Source organism: Agelaius phoeniceus, chromosome 20 (genome assembly GCF_051311805.1).
Source record: "Agelaius phoeniceus isolate bAgePho1 chromosome 20, bAgePho1.hap1, whole genome shotgun sequence".
Lineage (NCBI taxonomy): Eukaryota > Metazoa > Chordata > Aves > Passeriformes > Icteridae > Agelaius > Agelaius phoeniceus.
In genome coordinates this window covers 6,325,310-6,348,313 of record NC_135284.1, presented here as the reverse complement: position 1 = coordinate 6,348,313, position 23,004 = coordinate 6,325,310, and the positions used below count along the sequence as shown (strand labels likewise).

Sequence of the window (23,004 nt, the reverse complement as noted above, 5' to 3'; positions counted from 1 at the left end):
AAAATATGGAAAAAGGTGTAAGCTGCATGTCACTTCCTTTTTGCTTTTGAATTGGAACAATACCTTTTCCCAAAGATTGTGTGTAAAGCCTCCGAATCCTGTGGCAGAAAGGCTTGGAATGGAATCATTTTGCTTGTGCTCAGCTTCCTGTGATGACACCTGCCTTTCTCTCTGCTTGAGCGCTCTGCTTTGCACCTTGGATTCCCCGGTAGGAATCTTAACATCTCTCTATATATTTACTTATTGGTGCTTAAAGCATATGCAGTGGTGGTTTTACTTGTAACTCTGGTTTTTGTCTCTTCAGTGTATCTTTAATTAGAAGTGCCTGCTGGCTTTCAGACATGCTCATCCCAGAGCCTTGCATCCAGAATGCGGTGCTACTTCTTCTCAAGCCTTGGTTAATGCCAAATTATTTTAAGCAAAAACAGTAAAAAGGGAGAATCTCTTTTTAGATTTCGCCTTTGTTGGATATTGCTGCCAGAAATCCTGCATTTTGTCTGAGCTGGCTTTATGTAATGGCTTCTCCATGGTATTACCATGGTGGCTGGGAAGCAGATGTGACCAAGTGCAAGTGATGTTTGCCTTTAGTTCCTCTGTACATATCCAAGGGCTTCAGAGCTTGATAACTTCTGACCTGCCAGGTCCATATCCCCACTGCCCCCCAGGATAGAGATCTGCATGTTTTCTGCTCAGTCTCCACGGAGGCAGGTGCTGCAAGTTGTGGCAGTGTTTCATTCAGATGCAGGATCCATTTTCCCTGTGGAGAGATTAGTTATGAGCATTGCTTCACACAAATCCCCCTTAGGGCAGACAAACCCTGTGGATATTGTAGGATGAGCCACAAAAACATGAGGGGTTTTTTATGGGCAAAGAACTGAGAGTCTCACAAATAATGTTCTGCCTTTGAGCTGAGTGCTGCTCTGCACTAAGCAGAGTGAGGACACATTTCCCTCAGCCACCAGGAAGGTGAACTCCAGTTTGTCTTGGTGATTGAATAAATTCAGGTTGTGTGGCCTCATCCTGTGTCCCTAAGATGCCCGTGCTGAGTTATTCATGCTGTTTTTTCTGGGAATGCTGAGTTTGAAATCCATAAACAGCAAAGAGAGCATGTTGGTGAAGGTGGCATCTGCCTCACGCTCTGTCTCGCCGGGGTGGCTGAGTGTAGCAGTAGGAGCTGCATTTGGTAGGTGTAGCTGTGAATTCCCATAAACACTCTGTTGTGGTTGTTCGTGGCAGTACGAGCTTGTTTGAGAATACAAAGCACTTCAAAGGGAGGTTTCAAGGGATGTTTCTTCGTTTAGAATAAAATGCAAATACTATGTGACCTCAAAACGGGGAAAACCTCATCCGTGGAGTAGAAAAGGGGAAGTGCTCCTGTGCATAGTAAAATAGGAACAGCTCTACAACTGATTGCTATTCCAAATAGGGCACCAAGAAAGCAGTAATAACTTACAGGCTTGAAACTGCCAAGGAGTTTGACCTGCTTACACTAAATTCGTGCTCTGGGTTCTTTTCTAGAGGAGTCTCTCTCCGTTCTCTGATAGAGATTAACCCTCAAGGGCTAAAGTTGCTCTGTACGTGTGTTTGTGCAAATGTGGGAGCCTGAGAGACAGCAGTGTTTGGGCTGAAACCAAGCAGGGGTGTTCCTGCTCTCAGAGGTGAAAAGCACACTCAGGATAACTTGTATCTGTCTCTTTATTAGGTACTTAAGAATTGTTTTCCTTTGTTCCCTCCCCCCCGGCAGAATGGAATTCAGGAAGATGGGATTACCCTGTTATAAAGCTGACCCATTGTGCTGCCTTTCAGCATTTTCTTTATCTCATTTCCAGGGCAGGAACTCCCTCTCTTTCCCATAAGGCTGTCCCTATCCTTTTGATGGGTTTATACAGGATTTCCTGCTGAGTCAATAGCGGAGGAGTGCAGGGAGATAGCAGTCGGGATTCGCAGGGAGCCTGTGCTCAGCCGGAGGAGCCTCAGCCCGGCGGAGGCAGAGCAGCGCTGCCTTTTGACTTATGTAAGTGGCGACTTTTTGCTGTATAATTAATAATTGTAATAAAAGCACATTTGCATCCCATTGCACCAATACCTTCTCTGTGGCAAGATTTAGGGATAACGCAAGGTCCAGACCCACTAACATCTTTACCGGTGGGTGGCTTTCAGCCCGACTGAGACCTTAGGGAACCGCAGACATTTTTTACCCCTACAGATGCATGCTCACAGCGGGACCCCCGAGTGCTGCGGGAACGGCTCCGTGCCGGAGGGATGTTCTTTCCCTGCAACCCCTGAGTCCATCCCCGTTTCGTGAGACCCCCAAAGGGCTCCCCGGTGGGCGCAGGGGGCGAGAGCGGCCCCGGTTCCGCGGGCGCGGCGGGGGGCGCCGGCTGCGGCAGGGCGGGGGTCGCGTCCCCAGGCCCCGCCCCCGTCGCTGAGGGGGCGTGGCCAGCCCGACCGCGGACCAATGAGTGAGTGGTCACGTGCGGGGGCGTGGCAGCGCTGCCCCCCCGTTTCCTGCGGGTCACGTGGCCGGTGCCCGGCGTTGCCGTGGCAGCGGCGGAGGCGGCTCCGGCTCCCGATCCCGCTCCCGATCCCGATCCTGCCCCGGCTCCGCTCCCGGTCCCTCTCCCGGGGCTCCCGGCACGGCCCCCGGACAGCATTGCGGTGAGACACAGCCCGCCTCCACCCCTCCGGGGCCGCATCCCGCCCGCAGGGGGCTCATCCCTAGCGGGGCCCGCGCTCTGGGGCAGCGGGCGGCTTCCCCTCAGGCGCGTTCGGGAGGTGGCGGGCTCGTCCTGCAGAGGTGGGAGCGCGTCCTGCCCGCGGGGCTCCGGGAGGAGGGGGTCTCGTCCTGCCCGGGCTGCTGGGGGAAGTTGGTTTGATCCTGCCTGAGCAGGGATTCCCCTGCCCGGGCCGGCGTGGGGGGACGCGCCTCGTCCTGCCCGGGCGGGGGGAATGCCATGCCGGGGTGCTGGTGGTGGGATGGGCGCCTCGTCCCGCCGAGCTGGGGGCAGTCCCCTGCACCTGGAGGGACGGGGTGAATGGGGAGGGTCCGCTCTGGGCAGAGAAGGGGGTCCCGTCCTGTCCGGCCGTGCTTCGGAGGTGCCGTGGGATGCAGAAGGCTCCCATGGGATATGTCCGGACAGGGATGTTCTCGCTGGAGCGCTGTGCGAGGACATCTCCAGCACACGGTGCAGGGAAGAGCCTGGCCCAGGCTGATTTTGGAAGACCGGATCGAGAGGTTGGGTCCCATCCTGCCTGAGGAGTTGGGGAGGATCCTTGGGATGCTGGATCAGGATGCAGTGGTAGGAGGTTGCGTCCTGCCTAGGAAAGATCCTCTGTCCAGGTTGGCTTTGGAGGGAAAGATCCTCGTTGGGAGTGGGTCTCATCCTGGCTTGAGGGATGCCCTGTCTGAGGCTGCTTTGGAGGGGAGATCCTGGCAGTGTGGGATCGCCTCCTGCCCAGGGTGTGCCGACGGTGTCGGGGAAGGAGGTGCCCTGTGAGGAGGATGCCAGCTGTGGCCATGGGACCAGGGGGTCCCATCCTGCCTGGGAAGTGATCCCCTGCTGCCACAAGGGTGGTGTTCACACCCTGCCTGGCTACTCTGGCACCCCAGGAGGGCTGCTTGGAGGAGTCCCAAGCCAGAAGAGAACATAGGAAGGGGTTTCCCATAGCAAAGATGGCTGGAACTCATCCGAGCGGAGTAACAGGGCTCGGGATTGGGCTTAGCCATGGCCTGCAGGGGCTTGAACAATGGGAGGGAAGGAACTGGCACAAACCCACAGATAAGTCTGGGGGTGTGGGGCAGAAACCTGGGACTGAGGAGGGGGCTGGCATCTGAAACCAGGCAGAGGAGCTGCCAGTGCTGCAGAGACAGCGCTCTGTGGGTGCCTGAGCACGGCAGTGGTGGGAGGGGGACCCGCTCTGTCGGCTTCATCCCTAGCTGTGGAGAAATCCCCACACATGCGCTGAGATGGGAGGAGGCAAAGGCTTTCCCTTTTCCAAAGGACAGCACTTGGCAGGTTAAGAAAATCCACATAAGGGAGCAATCACAGAGAGCTGTCTGTCCTCCCAGTGCGAGATGAAGTGGGGTCAGATGCGTCGGTGGTGCAGTGAAGACACAGCTGGGATGGACTTTGCCAGGGCTGCCTGAGGAAAAGGTCTGGAGAATTCCTCATTGCCCATCCAGAGCTCAGCAGCCCTGTGCAGTCAAACCCTGTAGGATAGTTATTTCTGTGAGAACAAGTGTCCTAAACCTTTAACTTTGCAAGGCAGGAAGGTAAAATCTCCAGAATAAGCCTCCCCTGATGCAGGTGACAGGCTGAAAAGTATTTGCAGAGTAAAACTGCTCCAGCTACAGCGCATGTAAAATTCTTCTTTGGTCTTGTGTTTCAGCCCTTGGAGCCCTCCACCCAGTCCCTCCATGTCCATAGCCAGCAAGGTGAGTTTGACTTCCTGGCACTGCTTGTTTGGGTTACATTTGTGTTTATGGATTTCGTTCTGAAGCTGTTTACTTATTTGAGAACATCTCTTGAGCTGCTCCAGAGAGAAAATTCAGCCTTGTGGTATTTTTAGCTTATTTTTCTAAGGGAAGAAACAGATGTGATTGGGTTCTCTTGCCCTCTCTCTGTAACCTCTGAATTCATTTGTCTTTTTAATGGAATTTGTCCCAGGGGTCAAGTTTCCTACATAGAAAGTTCCTAAGTATTTTATGAAATTAAATGGCAGAGCAGAGGCCATCACTGTCCCAGCTGGGGACAAAGGGAGTGATTTCACTCCATGCTATACATTGCAGGACCCACACAGGATGTTGTCACAGGAAACAGCTTTACAATTTTGCTGTTCACAGACTTGTTTCTTCCTCCAATCCTCCCAGGAGGTTTTTTTAATCTGTAAAATAGGTGATTCTTGCCTTTTCTGGAAACACAGATCAAGCAGGAAGGTTTGTCCCTGTTATTGTTTCTCTTCTTGTTATTATTATGGCATAAATATTCTAGTGGGCCTTTCTTTTTTGTTTGTTTGGGTTTTTTTGGGTTCTTTTTGTTACTTTTAAATATTTTGAAAATTCCTGAGCAGGTCAGGAGCCTTCCTGGAGTGTTGCAGGGACTGTAATAACGGCCTTGTCAAACCTGCCCAGGAATCATCCTGTGCTGCCATCCTTGTTGTGTCTGAGGGGACTGGAACCTAAAAGCCCCCCCATGTTCAGGAGGGACAATCTTGAACCTGCAGTGCTTTATTTGCTATTCTTTGTTATTGTGCCTGAAACAGCTTCCTTCCCTTTTAGTAACAGCATTCAGAGTTGTGGGCAGTTGATGTCTTTTGATCTTTGCCACTTCTGCAAGTCTCCCAGCAGTCGTGGCTTTATTAGCTGTCCCCACGTGGCCCCTGTACATGGGGAGCTGGGGGGATGAAGGCAGGGCTGAAAGGTGCCTGTGACCTTGAGAGGTGGTGCTGGGACTAATTAATGCCACACCAGGTGTGATTCTGGGCAGCATCTCCTCCTCCTGGGAGCTGGTGAGTGTTTTATAACCAGAAGGTGCAGCTCTGGTGTCTGCCACCTCCACAGTCCTCAGTGGCCGAGTTGTGAGTGAGGGGATTAAACAAGGAATTGTATTTCCATTTTTTTGGAAGACTGAGTTAGTTTCAGATGTGTGTCAGAGTTGAGAAATTTTTGCACAAAACATTCCATGGATGTTGTTTTATGCCTGGGGATCACCAGAGCCATTTGCCAGCAGCCTGGGGACCTGGTGCTGTAATCTTCCACCACCTGAAGTACTCTTGCTGCTTTCATGCATCTCTCAGTGTAATCCCTTCAATCTGAAGATGATGACATTTCCTGGAAGCAGCTTGCTTTCCCCTTTGGAATTGCCTTTTCCTTGCCCTCTGCTCAGAGCCACCGGTGGAAGTAAGGGGGGAACAGGATTCTTGGTCAGATGTGGCTGATAAATGGAGTGTGAGCAGCTCAGGAAATTTAACTTCCCACTGCAAAAGCTTGGGTAGTTCATTTGTTAACCCTACACAGCATTCATCTCTGTGATTATTGGGGGAGAACTGTGCCCATCTAAACTGAGCTTTGATGAGTTATGGTTGAGAAAAACTGATGTGCTGGTTTGAAAGTAAACCAGGGGGAGAGATTAACCCCACACAAATACCTTGAGACAGGCTTCAGGTCGGAGTTACAGTTTAATAGGAAGATTACAGTAGATTAATTATGAAGAATTGGAATTTTACAGAAAAACTGGCTTAAACCCACAAAGTCAGAGTACAGCCTGGCCCGTGTTGGTCAGGGTTGTGGCTGCAGTGCTGTTGAAGTGATGGTTGCAGTCCTCTCACATGCAGTGGTGCTGTGGATGGTCTGCTTCTCCTGTGGAAGTTCAGATCCTCCCCTGCATGTCCAGTGGTGGTGGTGCTCATATCCCCAGATAACATGCGGTCAGATGCAGGCAGGAAGGCTCAGCACCTCCCCCGGAGCGAGGAATTTCACAATGGAATGATGTGATCCTATGAGTCAGGGGATATTCTGGGGAGTCCTTTATGGCCGAGGTCGTTACAGCTGCCCATTGGTGCCATTATGGCCCGTTGGCAGGGATGAGCCCTGGGCTGGGTGTAGCTATCACGGCTGAGTGAAGCAATTTATGAACACAATAAAACACCACCCTGCAATGCAGGGTTTGCCTCCTTCTCTTATCTAACAGCCAGCTCGCAGCCTGGGGGGTCGGGTGTGCACCCTGCAGCTCCTGCAAGCGGCCATTAACAGTTCATCAGGAATAATGGAGATGAGAGTAGAACACTCAGTTTGGTTACACCCCACATTGTAACCCAGAGGAATGGTTTCCAAAGAAGGAGCAAAAAGTGACTCCCTCAAGTGGTGTTTGATGCTCTAAGGAGGTGCATTTGGAGCCAGCCCGTGGTGCACTGGGACATGAACTGTCCAACCAAAACAAAGATAAGATGGAGGTGAAGCGTATTTATATAAAACAATTTTTTATGAGCAAGAAGGAATTAAAGGGCAAAGTTGAGGTGCCTACTCTGAAATGAAAATCCAGATGGTGTGCAGCCTTCCTGAATTCCTGCTGACATAGTTGCCGAGTGTACCTTTGTAATCCTTCCTAGTTCTTGTGGTCATTTTTGGCAGTTATGGACGGTCCTTTGCAGTTCTGAATTCCAAGTGTGATGTTATTTGGTCCATCATTTTCCACTGACCAAGGGCAACTTTGTTCAGCTGCAGCTTTTCCAGTAGTTAATGCTCATCCTGTCTTGAACATGACTGTTTTGTTCCCTCAGCACTTCTCTCATCATGAGTACTGAATTAAACGTTCCGGTGGATCCTTCCACTCCTGCCTGCTGCTCTGAGCCTGGCACCAAGGGCATGGATTATCGGGACTGGGTCCGACGGAGCTACCTGGAACTGGTCACGTCCAACCACCACTCTGTGCAAGCCCTTTCCTGGAGAAAACTGTACCTGAGCCGAGCCAAACTGAAAGCCTCCAGCAGAACCTCTGCTCTGCTCTCTGGATTTGCAATGGTAATGTGAAAAACGCCAATCACTTGTTTTCAAACTTTTAAAAGTTTAATAGTAATAAAATGGTTATAAAAATAGTAATACAATTAGAGTAATTGTCTCATATTGTCCTAAATTGAATTAGGATAATATGAGACAATAGAAACAAAGAATTATGGACGTCCAGGTACCTTTTTCTTGACAGCATAAGCCCGGAAAAGGACACCCCTTAACAGAGGATTAACCCTTAAAAGCAATAGCCTGTTGCATATTCATACATCTCATACATGATGCATAAATTCCATTCAAACACAGGATTCTGTCTGGTCATCATCAACTTCTTCCTCTGAGTCCTAACAGCGCCTTCAAGGCAGGAAGAAGTCCATTTCTCCTGATAATGGGGCAATAAATTCGTCAACTTCTTCCTCTGAATCCTAAACGGTGCCTTCAAACCTGAGTGAGGCAGGAAGAAGTTAATTTCTTCTGATAATGGTGCAATAAATTCTCTTTCTCTGAAAGATTTAGGTGTCCTGTGGCTGCTATCTTGGTGTGAGTCCTTTCTTTAGAAAAAAAAGCATCCTACATAGCATAGTTTTTATTTTAACATTATGTTATAACCTAAAACTGTATTTACCACACTACTTAAGAGAATTAATACAGCATTAATTTCTAACACAACACATATAATATTCATTTTAATATTTGTGAAAAGCCAATCATAAAATACGCATGTTTCATAGGTAATGTGTGTTTTATAGCTTTTTGAATGGTGAAGGTTTTTGGGTTGCCTCAAATCAACTATTAATCAGTGTTTTCTTCCTGGGAAGGAGCAGGGAGTTGTTTCCTGAAGAAACAGGAGGCATCTGCCTGGGGGCTTCTGTTTGGCTGCTGCTGCAAAGTTTGAGGCTGGCTCTCTCACTGCAGCAGGGATACATGAGCTGTCTAACAGCCAACCCACACACTCCCAAGTCAGCCCTTTAAAAATACTGATCCCCTACTGCAAGTGATCCTAAGGGCTCCAGCAGCATTGCTAAACAATCCAGGACCTCCTTTGGCCCCGAGGCTGGCTGCCCTCATGCATGCAAGGCCGCTCTTGGGTGTGGAGCACTTTCAGGCCCCTGTGGTTGCTGTGGTCCTGAACGTTATTTTAATTTCTCTGCGTGTTTTCTCAGGTCACAGTGTCTAAAATAAGGTGGAGGTTGGTCACAGTCTGCCAAAGTGAAGTTTGCATAGCGTGATCAGGGAGATCGTGTTCTGCACTGAGGTGTGAGAAGAGGCCCTGAGCCTCAGACCTGGTGTCAGAGGGCTCTGCAGCCTGCAGGGAGCCAAACCTGGTGTATTTTTGTCAGTGCTGCCTATTGGAAGTGATCCCTGGTGCTTGCTCTCCGCTGTGCAGCACTTGGGTGTTATTTGGAAGTGATTTGCATAGGTCAGAACCACGTCAGGGGTGAGCAAATAAACAAGACTGAGACAGTCAGTGGTCCAGTGCTCAGGCCTGTCTGAGCTGTGTATTAAAACACCACCATGCTGTGTGAGCCCCTTTATTTCCCCTCAGCTTTTGCTTACAGTGAGTGAGAGTTGGAACCAGTTTGGGGGAGGTTTCCTGTTCAGGAAGTGGGCAGGTCTGGCTGTTCCCGAGGTCTGTCAGCAGAGGGGCAGTGTCTGGGTGCTGTGGGACCTGAGGTGAAGATGTTTCATCCTGCAGCTCAGAAGCTGGGAGGGAAAGACAGATCTCAGGAACTTCCCAGATTGCCTTTCTTGTTTTATTTTAGCTTCTTCCACTGCTTTTTCCTCCCCCAGCCCCCCAGCCCATGAATCATCCATAACATTACAAGTTGGTCACCCAAAGTGAAGCTGGAAAGCTGCAGGCGGGGGTTTCAGTGGGAGCAGGCTGGAGTGGGGACAGGGTGCTCAGTTGCTTTGTCATTGCTCTCCACTCACTGGCTGTGTGCAAAAGATGCTCTTAAAAGCTTTTCACAAAGTCTGTGTTGGTTTGTAACCAAACTTGGGTGCTGCAGGGACAGAAGGTCCCTCCTCTTTTGGAGAATGCTGGGTGCTCTTCTGTAGACTTCTCTCATGCAGGAGTTTTCTTACTCTAAAAAGCCTCTCACCTGCATGCTCTCTGTGCCTCTGGTTACTGGAGTTCTGTTGTGACTGTTGTCTTTAATACAATTAATAAATTAACATTTGGACTTGTTGGGGACTGATCTACCAGCGTGGTCCCACAAAGTGTCCCTGCTGGGGTGTGCTGTCACTGGCACCACCGGGACTCAGGGCTTGCAGCCCACCCACACTGCAGGGCTGAACCACATCTCTGAAAACAAATCATGCTTTCTCAGCTCTTACAGCAGAAAGTTACTGAAAGTCCTTGGCAAACACACAAAATTAACCACTGGTTTTACATTCTCTTTGATCTCTTTAAAGTGCAGTTGAATATACACAGGTGTAAGTAGTGTTAATTATGCTCACCAGCCTAATGTAAGAAATAAAAATCAGTAACTAAGAAATAAAATCTCTTGTAATAAGGAATTCTCTTTATTAGCTTTTTCCCCAGCTGATTGGAAAGCTGAGGTGTTTGTTCCTCCTGGGTTATTTCTCCACGGGTATGCAGGAGTTTAGTACACGGATGTTTACTCTCTAATAAGAACACCTCTGGCAATTGATGAAAGAAGAGAAGTTACTTAGAGATAAATATGTGTAGACATGGCACTTAGGGACATGGTTTGGTGGTGGACTTGGCAGTGTTGATGTGATGGTTGGACTCTGTGATCTTAAAAAGGTGTTTTCCAGTCTGAACCATTCCGTGATCCTATTAAACAACTTCCCCAAAGCCTCGAGTGCATTTGACTACATAAACAAATGTCACCCAGGGCTTGGCTATTGCTTTATTTACTTCCCCGTCGGTGTGTTTGATGCAAGCTAGCTTCATATTGGCTGAAATTATTGTGAGCTGATGGATATTTGATCAACAGGCCATGGCTCTGATCCAACTCCTTCTGGACAGGCTGCAGAATAATGCAAACCTTCCTCGTTACCATCTCTGGGATTTCTGGCAGAGCCCTGGGGCAGGTCAGGAGGATGTGGGTCATTCCAGTGCCAGGTCTGCTTGGAGGTGGGCTGTAAGGCAGCTGCCCCAAGGAGGCTGCAAATAAAGGAAATTTAGAGGAGCTTAATAATTTTCCTCATGGAAATAAGAGCTATTACTGCTAATCCATCTTCTCAATACTTATCCAATTGCTACAGGATATGTGTTTGATTAAAAAAAAAACCAAAACAAAAACCCTGACAGATATACTGGAGTGGTTGTTTTTACAGTCTGCCAAACCATCTGTGTGAATGTGTCATGGTTTATGTTAAGCCATTTGTCATCCTTTTGCTTGATATTATCTGTCTTGGTCTAAATTTCTCAAAATGAATAACATCCTTGTTGTGGACAGTCTCAGCTATACTGGTCTAAACCCCAGAATCATTGCATTAATTTAACTGCAGTTTAATTCTAAAATGTTGTGAGCCCTTGATCCTGTAATTCTGCAGTTCAGCTGGGTTATTCTCAAGCTTTAAATTAAGTCTGTGCTGAAATATTCCATAGTTTGGCAGAGAGCTCAGCCTTGCAAAGTTGCTTCTGGGAAGAGGTTAAAACAAAGGGGGCTGTTACATGGAAGAGTATAATTGTATCAAACATGACATATTAATAGTTTTACAGGCTAGACAGCTTATTTAATGATTTTTTAAATGGGTTATGTCAGCTTGTCCTCTTTCTCTTATCCCGGTCAGGGAATGACATGACAGCCTGTGCTGGGTAGAGCAATAAGAGCTCACTCACCTTTTCAGTACTTGTTTGGGTTAAATGAACTGCTTTTCTGCCTTGCTGCCCTATCTGGATTGTTGGTGTTTTTCACTGAAATACCTCTTACTGAGCCATCAGTCAGTGTTAAAAATTCATCACATTGCACAGCTGAAGCTCGCCCTGGGGAATAGGTTAGTCTGGGAGGAAACATCCAATTAGCTGAAAAGTGCTGCTCATGTGAAGGATAACAAGCAGAAATTGATATGTTGACATCAGCCAGGCTTTCAGCTTTAATATAAAGCTATAAATTGGACATGCAGGTACAATTCCCATTCAGCTGTGTCTCTGGGTGTTACAGCACCCCATAATGAACAATGTACCTGCAGGTTTTCCTGGCTGATGGGGCGTGACTGGCAGCCACAGTGCTGGACAAATTCACTGTACAGTGAAGCAGAGAATGAGTCTGATCTCCTCCCTCTCAAATCAATACAAGGGGAACTGCAAAGGGAACATACACAAGGGAACGTGAAATCTGTTCTGTTTAAATTGACCTTGCAATTGATAGTGAAGGATTCCTGTGTTAGGGTTTTCTCTGCTACACAACAAGAACTGCTGTACTGTTTACTACTGTAAACTGCAACCAGGAGCTGATAAAAACAAACAAAGGTAAAACCCCAACATGCTCATGGTCAGAACAGAAGGCTGGGAATGCCCAAGGGCTGTCACAGTATTTTTGCTGTCTTTAATGTCTTAAATACTTGATGTAGCTATAAAATCCAGACTTGTAGAGATTGACCATTTTCCACACATGTTGTATCTTGCTTGCTGGTAAATGTGTTCAGACTTGACTGTGATCTGATGGTTTTCAGAGTAAATGTAGGTAAGGCAGCAGTCATGCCAGCTGGTTTCCATTCCCTTTAATCCTTTTCAGGGCTTCCAGCAGGGACAACATGAGCATACCCCTAATCTTCAAGTGCTTAAATAATATTATGAACAAGTAATGCCAGAGCAAGTGGTGCAGGTGATTATATAGAGCCTGAAATGGCTGCTCAGGGAAGTCTCATGTGAAGTCTGGATAACATTATCATGAGTCAGTTCTACAAAATCCTTCTGTGTCCCAGAATCAAGTGCATATTTGAAACTTTGCCTTCTCATGATGTTCTTTAGAGGGGCTTCTTTCCAGCAAGCTGTGCTGTGCTGGAGCAGCAGGTCAGCTGGGATCACCAGCGGTTTTCCTTGCTGCCAAGAAAGTTAACTTCTCTGCAATCATGAAGTGCAGCTACAGATGCAAGCCAGCTGCTAGAGAGAAATGTTTGATAATCTTGTCCACTGCTTTTGGGTCTTTTCTTAGCAGAAAGTTTGTACTGTCCTTTCAGGGATGCCACCACACAGAAGTACTGTTTTGCTTCACAGGTAGCTTAATTGTAAAAATTCTTAAGCTAAACCAGTTAACAGGACTCCACTTCTGATCTCAAAAGAGCCTCCTGCTCTCTTGCACATATTCTGCTTCTTAAGCTTTATTTGATTAAAGTAAAAATAGCTCTAGAGACCTGCTGTGTGGTAGCTCTTGTTTTGGGAAGGAGACTCCTGAGTTGCTGAGCACACCCATAAGCCAGTAGCTGTCCACTTCTGCTGGGTGTATCACCAAGTTATTACCTCTCAAGGGAGAAATCTGAGGATATAAATAACTTAGAAGTTATTTATCTGGGAATATTTGTAATAAAAACAAATGTAAACTGTCCTGAGAGTAGAAGGCAGTTATGTTAACTATGGGCTAACTTAAGCTGTAAAGTAGCTTGTGTGCTTCCCATGGTGGGCAGTGAAACGTGGCTGGCCACAAGGAGCTGCTTGGTTTTGCTTTTCTTTACACGCCTGAAGTTGAAACTTCTGTGCTGCAGCTGCAAGGAGGGAGTGGCACTGGAGGCAGTGATGGTGGCTTATAGCAGGCTGTTAGCTGCCTCTCAGCCCCACGTGGCATCTAATGAGCTCCTTGTGTTGTGTGCTGGGTTTGGGGCTGTTCCTGTGGCTGTGGTGGCAAGGAGAGATGTGTTGTTTGAGAAAACCATGATCTCAGAAGGGCCACAGCAGTGGGTGACAGCAGTGATCCATCTGGGCTGCCATTCCAAAAAGCTCTGGAGTGTGTACTTGACCTTAGTTGTTCTTCCTGAATCAAGATGCTTTTCTGGCTGAAAGCCTTGAAAAGAGGAAAGCCAGCAGGTGTTGACAAGCTCTTTGTTCCTTCCCCAGGTGGCCATGGTGGAAGTGCAGCTGGAGGTGCAGTACAAGTACCCCCAGATGCTGCTGATCGCCTTCAGCGCCTGCACCACGGTGCTGGTGGCCGTTCACCTCTTCGCCCTCCTCATCAGCACCTGCATCCTGCCCAACGTGGAGGCTGTGAGCAACATCCACAACCTGAACTCCATCAGTGAGTCCCCCCACGAGCGCATGCACCCCTACATCGAGCTGGCCTGGGGCTTCTCCACCGTCCTGGGGATCCTCCTGTTCCTTGCTGAAGTCGTGCTCCTGTGCTGGATAAAATTCCTGCCTGTGGGCTCCATCCTGAAAAATGAGACCACCAACGTGGAGAAGCCCAGCAGCCACGCAGGGTGGCAGTCAGCACTGGTGTCCACCATCATCATGGTCCCCGTGGGTCTGATTTTTGTCGTCTTCACCATCCATTTCTACCGCTCCTTGGTGCGGCACAAAACGGAGCGGCACAACCGGGAGATCGAGGAGCTCCACAAACTGAAAGTGCAGCTGGATGGGCATGACAGAGGCATGCAGGTGGTGTGACCTGCACACAGCTCAGCCAGGGCTGAGAGCAAAATACCTGGTCAAAATACCTGGTCTGCTGCTTGGTGAGACGCACCAGGGATGGATTTTCATGAGGCTTAAATCTGTAAATGCTACTTGCCTGCCATTTCTAGCTGTGGGTTCTTGTGCTGTTCAACATGCTGGGGGCTCTGCCCTGGTTCTGGTCCCACACACTTGGTACTTAAGTCGACACTGCCGTGGTGTTCAAGGTCAAAACTTTATCTACCTTAATATTGGTAGCCAAAAATCTGTATTTTTTACAAATGCAATATTCCATTGCCAAAAGTGAAACTGCATCGGCTGTCCCAAAGGCCTCTCTGCGTGTATTTGTGTGTGTAGGACCTGTCTTACCTGTCAGAACTCCCTGGCTGTCAGTGCAGCCACAATTAACTGGCAGCTCGTTGCTAGAGCAGAGCTGATTAATGTGGGTACCTGCAGCTGACTCAAGGACATCCAGGAAAGCACAACAGAAACTGAGAATGTTGATCACCATTGTTCCAAAGCAAGTATTCCATAAATACATAACCAGAAAGAAAACAGCCTTAGCTTTTATGTTCTTTTTTTTTTTTGCCGTCCTTTACTGTATTTTTACAGCTTGGGATGTAGAATTTTGAATTGCAGGAGGCTGGGAAGTTCTCTCACACTTTCTTCAGTGGCATCTGTCACCTTAGGTTGAGTAAGTGCCAAGATCGTGTTTTTCCCAATAACAGGCAAGAGTGCCCAGGGAAGGCTTACAGGTGTTTTAGATTTAACAAGGACATTCTTAAAACAGAACAGTGCCAGGGAATTTAATGAGACAAGACTTTGAAGGACTAACAAAGCAAGTTTCAAGGAGGTAGAGGAGTGACAGCAAGTACTGTAGAAATCCGCCACTGTGTCTTCTTCGTTTGTGCATTGTTGTGATGCCTTTTGCCCGGTTTGCTAGAGAGAGCAAGCCCAGTCCTGTGTTATTTCATCATTTGGGGGTTTGGTTTTTTTCTTTTTTTAATTGGCTGTAGCATTTTTCTGTCAGAAATGAATGCTTCCTTCTCCCTTCACCAAAGCAGACAACTCCTCTGGTGGAACCTGGAGCTGTCCTGGCGAGCCTGATGGAGCTGGATCTGGCAGGAATGCTGTGTGCCATTAAAGAGCTATCCCTTTCCTTTGAGCTCATTTCTTTTTTCAGCAGCTGAGACAATGATACTTGCATGTCTGTGTTGCTTTGCAAGGGAAGCTTGTAAATTCCAGAGCATCCTCGTGGGTGAAAACTTCTGTGAAAAAGAAAACTGATTTTATTATTTTTGGTAACTTTGTGGAGAGAAAAGAGTGTTTTGCAATCATCAGCTCTTTTAAGGGAAAGTCAGGCTTTCTGACACACAGGGCTGCAAGAAGCATAAGCACATTTTCTTGGCCCTGATCCTGTGCTAGTTTCCTCCTCTTCACTCCAAAACTGCAGTTTCAGAGTCTCCGAGGCCTTATAGGTTTCTCAAATCATTAAGGATGTTTCTAATGTTCTATTTAACCCTGGGCTCTTATTCCACTGGGATTTGAGGCAGTGTAATGCATGTCAGCTTCCCAGAAGGGACAGTACATGCAAACCCCAGGGGAGCAGGGTGAGCCTATCCCAATATTCCTCTCTGTCAGGGGCCTTGGGAAACCACCTCTCATCTCTCTTGTTTACATGGGAATGTGAGCACTGCTGAACAAGTTGCTTAGCACTGTGTCTGTGGCTTTCATCTGCTGTTCTTGCTGCAGTTGGCATGTACCATATTGGCTGATGTGCAGCAAAGAAAATAGTCTTTGTGTGCTAAATGACTAATCTGTACTCATGTGCATATGCAAAAACAAGGAGTGTCCTCCAGGAAGTGGGGTGGTCGTGAAATTCATATGAACTCCCCAGGACTCTCCCCTTTCTCCCTCCTCTTTTTACCATAATAAAAATTAAAAGGTTTATACAACAGAATCAGAGTTGGGTTTTCTGCCAAGTGCTACACGTGTCAGCTCCTCTACCAACAGAATTTCTGTTGAGAGGCCAGAGCCAGACCAGATGGGATGAATATCTCATCTGTACTTTGCACTCTCCTTTAATATCAGTAATAGCAGGACCTTGTGTGCTGAGGGGCTCAGAAGGCTGTCAAGGAAAGTATTGCACAATTTTTGCAATATCTTTTTAAAAAGCTTCACCCTGTGCATACAGTGCTGCAAAAGCAATTCAGCTTGTCTGGAAACAGCCAGATCATTCATTTAATTTTTTGCAACAGCAAATTAAGAAAAGAACTTTGATTTTGTAGAATACTACTTTGATTTTTGTAGAAAACTGCTTTGATTTTGTAGAATAACTCATTCAGGCTTGGGTGGGATTGCATTCAAGATCAGACTCAAGTCAGTGCATCTGTGACTGGAGTGGGACCACCTTGCTCCAGGGGTGAGTCAGAGGTGCAGTTTGGGATGGTGTCCCAAGGACAAATACTCCTAAAACAGAGTAATAACTTGCTTCCCTGTCTTTGCTTGCAGCTCTGTTTCTTGTGTCTCTCTGGGCACTGAGTTCTCCCTTCCATGAGAAGCTCATGGGGGTATTTTTGCTCTTTGATGCTCAAGGTTACCTCCATCCACCTTCATGCTGTAACTCCTCTCCCTTCACAACAACAGCACTTGCTTTTCTTGCTCCTGCCTCTCTTCCTGCAATTTATTTACATTTTCACCATTGTTGGGTCCAGACTTGTGTTGCAGATATGTTACCTATGGTTCCAGGCAGAGGAGTTCATCCATAAAGGAAGAAGTGGGGATGTTGTACTTGTCCAGCTGGGTGTTTCTGTGCTCCAGCACCACAAAATCCTCCCTGTTCCTGTGGCTGTCAGCAGGATTCCCATCAGTCAAGCCAGCCTTTCCACACTGTCACTGCTGTCCCAACAGGGCTGCCAGCTCTCTGTGGCACGTCTGGGTTTGCCTGGCCACGTCTGTCCTGTGCTGTCACCTCTCTGTCGTCCCTGGGGTGTCTGTCGTTCTTGGAATGTCCCAGGTTTGTGTGGCTGCAATCCTGCCATGCCTGCATGGAGATGCTTCTCCCAAGGGTTCCACTCTCAGCTGGGGATGAGTGCTGAGGATCTCCTGTGGTGTTTGTTGGCTTTCTGTCCCAGCTTTGGGCTCTGGACTGCTGTCCTAATTCTCAGCCCCCTTGGTTTGTGGCTCTCTGGATCAGCTATTGCCTTGTCTGAGCTATTTCTCCAATTTTTGCAGTGGAGCTTAGCACAGGGACAGCCATGATCTAGGGACAGCCATGATCTTGCTTCAGATTTTTTTTTGTTTTGGCCAGTTTTTGCTCAGCAGGAAAATGCCTCTGCAGGCACCAGCGGTGCAGGGACCCTGCCTGCCCACCCTGGAGCAGGGAAGGAGCTCTCAAGGACAGGGGAACAACAATTCTTTGTATCATTCCCATGCACCAGCCTTGGTTGGGAGGCAATTCCTCCCTCCCTTTCTATCCTGGCAGGAGTAGAGAAGGGACACGACCGCGAGCTGGAGGGAGCAGGATCGGGTTCTCCCTTTGCAGTATTCAGTGGCAGCTCTCACTCTGTGGTCTCCCTATTTTTAACATCGCCCCAGGGCCGGGCTGGCTCCCTGTTGCAGTGGAGAGGAGGCTCTCGGGGAGAATTTGTGACCGTGAGAGGTGGAGTCGTGTTGGATTTGAGCATGTGAGGGATGAAAGTGACACCGTGCGAGAGCCCCGGGCAGAGGGAGGGCTGGAAGTGTTTCTGGAGAGCACCGGGGTGGCTGCAGCTGCAGAGAGAACCTCCCTCCACATCCTTCCACATCCCTCCACATCCTTCCCTCCCACATCCTTCCCTCCCACATCCTTCCCTCCCACATCCTTCCTCTGGGATGTGGGGATGGGCAATCCCAAATTGCCTCGAGGTTACCTGTGCTGGGCTGGGGGTGGAGGTGCTCCTCCTGCCTTTCACAATGTGCTCCTTTTCCTTTTCCTTTTCCTTTTCCTTTTCCTTTTCCTTTTCCTTTTCCTTCCCTCTCCCTCTTTTCCTTTTCTTGCCTTCTAACAAACAAGAAGGCCTTGGAGTTTCCCTGCTGCTGTAGATTCCTTATCTTTCAAATCTCATTGCATCATCTGCCAAGGCAGCTTCCTCAACACCCCCTCAAGCTGCAATTCAGCTGGGCCAGAGGGGATATTTTCTGGTTAACTCACAGGTTCTTTCCCCTACAGCCATTTCAAAGCAGTTTCAGTAATTAAAATTGACTGGCTGGATTTGGACAGTATTTCCCTGAATCCCTGTGTGTCCAGCTGGGAGCTTGCTTTCTGCCCAGAGTGTGACAGCCATAAGTGCTAAGAGAAAAAAAAAACCTGTATTTTAGCTTTGCCTATTCTTGTTTTACCTCTGCATGAACAATATTTAATGTAGAACAACGAATGTATCTCAGTTATTGTCCAGCTGTGTGAGAGAAACTGGATAAACTCGCTCAGTTTTATGCTTCTTGGTGATTTCAGACTGATTTCTTGAAAGGCAGCTCAAGTCCTCCAGCATCTTATGGGTTAACTTGGGTTCTGCTTTTTTGAAAAAAGTTTGGTCAGATATGATCATTCTCCCTTTGCAATGCACAAGGAGATAACAATTAGATGTACTTCCTTTTAATGAGGGTCTGGGTCTTGGCACGGCATTTACAAGGAGGTTAAGGAGACAAGAAACTCCTATAACAGGAAGAACATTAAAGTTTGTCTTCTGTTAATTATAATATGAGCTTAGTGGACAAAATTATTTTAAAGAGCTCATTAAGATTAAAACATCTTCATACCTTTCTCAGATTTCTATGGTACTTGACAGTAAATTGTTAATGTTTTGTGACACTGCAAAACAGGATTTTCTGGCTTTTTTTTGTTTTGTTTTGTTTTCTGGCTTTTTAGGAGAGAATGTACATGAAGTTTTAAGGAGTAATACTGAACAGATGGGTGTGCATTTTGATCTAAGGATGATGCCCAAGAGGCTGTTTAACAGGTGAAAAATGTCAAAAGACTGGCACAGCAATGCCTGTGTAGTGACTAGATTAAGTTTTGGAATTCAAAAACACCAAGAAAAAGCCCTCACTTTTTGGCTCAGTATTTAATTATTTGCATTTTTTCACATTTAAGATATCAGCTAGGAAGAGCTGGAATCTTCTGGCAAGAACAGCAGCTTCCTGTATAGTTCAATCAAGGCAGAAAAATCCAGCCAGCAAATGCAGAGCACAAGATGAACTGACACTGTGTAAGTTATTGTGGCAATCTGATTCATCAGAATCCATCATCTGCTTTCACTGTGGAGAGAATGGAGCAGCAGGGATGCACACAGAAAGTGTTTTAGCAGCCTGAGAGCACAATATAAATGTAGAATTGGAGCACTGGAAATTCGGGCCAAGCATTAATGGCAACACTTTGCTGCAGTGTGCTGAGCAGAGAGCAGATCCATGGAGAGGCTTGGAACTGCAGGGTGAGGGGGATCCAGGTGCAGTGTTTGCTCTCTCTGTGACAGCCTGGGCTGGGTTTCCTCCCTGTGTGTCTGTGCCAGGCTCCTCCTCCTGCTTGGACAAAGCCCCTCTGCTCCAGGTGCTGTCCTGGGGATATTCCACTCCCAGTGCTGCTGAGCCCTGTGGATGCCAGGCTGCAGAAAAAGGGAGGAACTGCTGCTCTCAGCACACTCCCTGCTTTGGGGAGAGAGCTGGACACATCACAGAATGGGTTGGCTTGGAAGGGACTTTAATGATCATGCAGTTCCTACCCCCTGCCATGGGCAGGGACACCTTCCACTAGTCCAGGTTGCTCCAACCTGGCCTTGGACACTCCCAGGGATCCAGGGGCAGCCACAGCTGCTCTGGGCACCCTGTGCCAGGGCCTCCCCACCCTCACAGGGAAGAATTTCTTCCAAATACCTAATCTAGATCTACCCTCTTCCAGTTGCAGCCTATGAGGAATTTCCTGGGACAGAGCTCACTGTGAGCAGGTGTGGCCTGCCTGTTGTGTGTCTGTGTTTGCAGTGAAGAGCTTCCATCAGAGGGGATGTGCTGTGACTGCTGGAACTGCTGCTGGAGCTCCTTGAGGACACTCACCAGCCCACCTGGATGGAGGTTTGGAGTTTGGGACTGCCCTTGGGAGCCCTGCTGGAATCAGTACTAAACTGAACCTGGCTCGTTGCAGCCCACAGAGGGCTCTGCTTGTATCTGTTGGCTTAAACTGATGAAAAATATCCTGATTCCTGGTATCTGTCCTGGGTGAAGAGCTCCCTCCCCTGCAGAAAAGCAGAGGAGTGCTTTACTGTGCAGCAAATCCTGTGCAGTTAGTGCCAAGGAAGCACTTTGGGGCAGAGCCCAGCAGTGCAGGGACGCTGAGATCTGTCTGTCCCTCTCCTTGCCAACCAAAGCCAGGCAGCACTGCCTGCTGGTGGCAAGGTGGTGTTTTCCTGCTGCAGGTGAGACTGTGCTGAAGGGCTGCCATGGCAGCACCGTGTTTATTAAAGGATCACACTTCTTCCACAGCACAACTTCATTTTCAAGAGCACAGAAGTTTGTTCAGAGCAGACAGATGGCCTCAGAGCAGCTTCTGCTGCAAATGACTGCTTGAATCTTAGGTACGAGGCATGATTCAAACCTGACTGCTGGGGGTGCCAGGAAAATAAATGATAGCTGCCAGGGTTGCAGTCTGTTGCCCAGCTAATTCCCAAAATCTCACTCCTGCTACTGAGAGCTGACAGCAGGGTTCAGAGATGACAAATGATCAGAAAATAACACAGTCTGTGCAGGCCTTTGGTCTGATCTCTGTCCAAGCCCGAAGAGTCAGCACTGGTCCTCTGCAAATGCTGCTCTTCTGTCCCAGAAGATACAGGTCACACATGGAATTTATGATTAATCCTCATTGTTAGAGCATGAATCTTCAGCAAAGGATAATTACTTTAATTAGTTCTGTGTTTTGTACTGTCTGTGGAGAGATACCTGCTTACCTTCCTCCCCTGAGACCTGGTCTCTACAGGACCTGCCTGAGGTGGGTGAGGGGATATTTGTACCCCCAGGGCTGGATGCAACATTCAAACCACTCTGACAGTATCAAGTATGGGCCAGGAAAGCTTAAAATCTGTGCCAGGGCTTGGGCTGAAACTGTGTTAAGGGCTGTTTGATACACTGTTTAATGTTTCTAACTTTCTTGGGTTCATTTAAGTGTTTAGGAACTGGTTGTTTGCTTTTTTGTTACAAAACAGGTAATGGACACAACCTATAATTTCTGACTTTGGCTTAAAAGCTCCCATTGCCCAGGAGGTTTTGAAGCTCACCCCTTTTACTTGTTTGTTAAATCTTGATTTTATTGAGCTTATCTTTGCACACACCTGATTCCTTACCCCACCTCAGAAATAAACCTCGTCATACAAATTCCGTACCTCATTTTACACCTCTCCCAACCAAACGCAACCTCTCGGTCACACGGGTCTCCCTTGGAAGGAAAGAGCAATTTGCAGCAGTTCTTTGCCCAGCTCCTCGTGCCTCCCCCCGGCGCAGAACTCGGCTGAGAGCTCCCTGAAGGTGATGCAGACGCGGCGGTGCTGGATGTGCCTGCGGCGGATGCCGTGCTTCCACTTGTACCGCGCGTCCCCGTGCAGCACCACCAGCGACCTCTGGGGCAAGAGGATGGCCACGCTCACCTCCTTCCCCGGAACCAGCCTTGGCGACAAAAAACACTCGGTTCCCTCTTCTCCTGGGCTTCTGCACGCTGATGTCTGCGTGGAAGGTGCAGGGGGGGTTAATCCCTCCTTATTGGAAATAGGAAATAATTGGATGGTGTCCTCTGAGTCGCAGGACATGGAGAGCACAGTTTTTGAGAGCAGGTTCAGGCTGACCAGGCGCTCCCCCCAGAGCCACCAGTCATCAAAGTGGGGGTCGATGGCAGAGCCTCTCTCTGGTCTGTAGTCCAGGTTACACTGTTCCACAGGTGAGAAACCACTGAGCACAGCACAGGCCTTCATCTGTGCCACAATCTTCCTGCTGAAACTTGGCAAGCCAGTAAAGCTGCCAGCTTTCAGCCTTTGTTTCTTGAAGTTCACTTTGGGTCCGTAGTCCTGTTGGAAAAGAAGAAGGAGGGGAAAGCTAGTGTAAAGGAAAAATCTAGGACAAGTCTTTTTGGAGAGGCTGTTCCTGCAGAGTTCTGTTCTCATCTCTTCCAGTGACCTGGTTGCCAGGTTGCAAAAGGACTTGGTGAATCTACATTAATCTCTCTGGATTTGTAAAGTAAAACCAAATCTGAACACCCACTTCTTTCCCTTGGAGATTGTGTGAACTTTAATGCTTGAACAGACACCATCAAATACTGTTTATTGTAACTATCATGTATTTTTGCAAGAAGTTGATTTTAATTACAGATAATTCTTGCCATTGATTTCAGGAAAAGCTTTCAAAGGAAAACACTTCATGAAACATCTCACTGTTGTGGGTTTTAACTGAAAACAGCTTTCCTTTTCCAGAGGGATCTAAGATCAGGTGTGCTTCCAAAGTCCAACCTGTTTCTTTCGGCCAGACTGTGATGGTTTCCAGTCATCTCGATCCATCAGTTCCACTATCTCACACTCTTCATCTTCACTAATGAACTCCTCCACCAGGAACACCCCTGGAAAGGGAAATGCCCAGCCAGCAAATTCCGAGTGCTCATTTCCTTTAGCTAGGCCTGTTGCTGGACAGTAAGTGAAATTATCTTCTCCCTGTGGAAATATCAACGGAAAAGGAAAAAGAAGCAATAAGATATTTCCATTATTTACCCCAACAACCTTGCTATTGCAGCATGAAAACTGCACAGTATTCTTGCAGACAGAGAAATTTTACAGCTGCTTTTGGGGAACAGCTATTCCCTGCTCTTTTTTTCCAGCTGCAGCATCAATGTGCTGCTTGTTTGAAGCCACTTTTTTCCTAGTGA

General features: G+C 47.9%; 2 protein-coding genes across 4 annotated transcripts in view; one reads left to right on the top strand and one right to left on the bottom strand.

The window, feature by feature from the left end:
* The first annotated feature begins 34 nt into the window (after positions 1-34).
* ORAI2 (ORAI calcium release-activated calcium modulator 2) lies at positions 35-22,337 on the top strand. Of its 3 annotated transcripts, XR_013184864.1 has the most exons (6): positions 2,485-2,658; positions 4,390-4,435; positions 7,279-7,519; positions 13,530-14,598; positions 19,210-19,324; positions 20,011-22,337. XR_013184864.1 is itself a non-coding variant. In XM_054646792.2 (4 exons), exons 3-4 carry the CDS (start codon positions 7,292-7,294, stop codon positions 14,073-14,075), a joined length of 774 nt encoding a protein of 257 aa, XP_054502767.1. In that variant the 5' UTR covers positions 35-2,014; positions 4,390-4,435; positions 7,279-7,291; the 3' UTR covers positions 14,076-18,556. The 3 variants fall into 3 exon arrangements, 2 of the variants coding, with proteins under 2 accessions (XP_054502767.1, XP_054502766.1); XM_054646792.2 differs by lacking the exons at positions 2,485-2,658; positions 19,210-19,324; positions 20,011-22,337 and adding an exon at positions 35-2,014 and having other exon boundaries at positions 13,530-18,556; XM_054646791.2 differs by lacking the exons at positions 19,210-19,324; positions 20,011-22,337 and having other exon boundaries at positions 13,530-18,556.
* The window catches only part of ALKBH4 (alkB homolog 4, lysine demethylase), a 2,037-nt gene continuing 553 nt past the window's right edge, over positions 21,521-23,004 (bottom strand). The window contains exons 2-3 of the mRNA XM_054646764.2: positions 22,595-22,792; positions 21,521-22,156 (exon numbers count right to left, since the gene is read on the bottom strand). Coding sequence (XP_054502739.1) covers positions 21,521-22,156; positions 22,595-22,792 — 834 coding nt within the window. The remainder of the gene's footprint in view (positions 22,157-22,594; positions 22,793-23,004) is intronic.

Excerpts from the sequence above, each read along its gene's own strand:
- ORAI2 (XM_054646792.2), top strand. The coding sequence starts at position 7,292 with ATGAGTACTGAATTAAACGTTCCGGTGGATCCTTCCACTCCTGCCTGC. Across the intron at positions 7,520-13,529 it reads TGCTCTCTGGATTTGCAATG|GTGGCCATGGTGGAAGTGCA; the intron begins GTAATGTGAAAA and ends TTCCTTCCCCAG.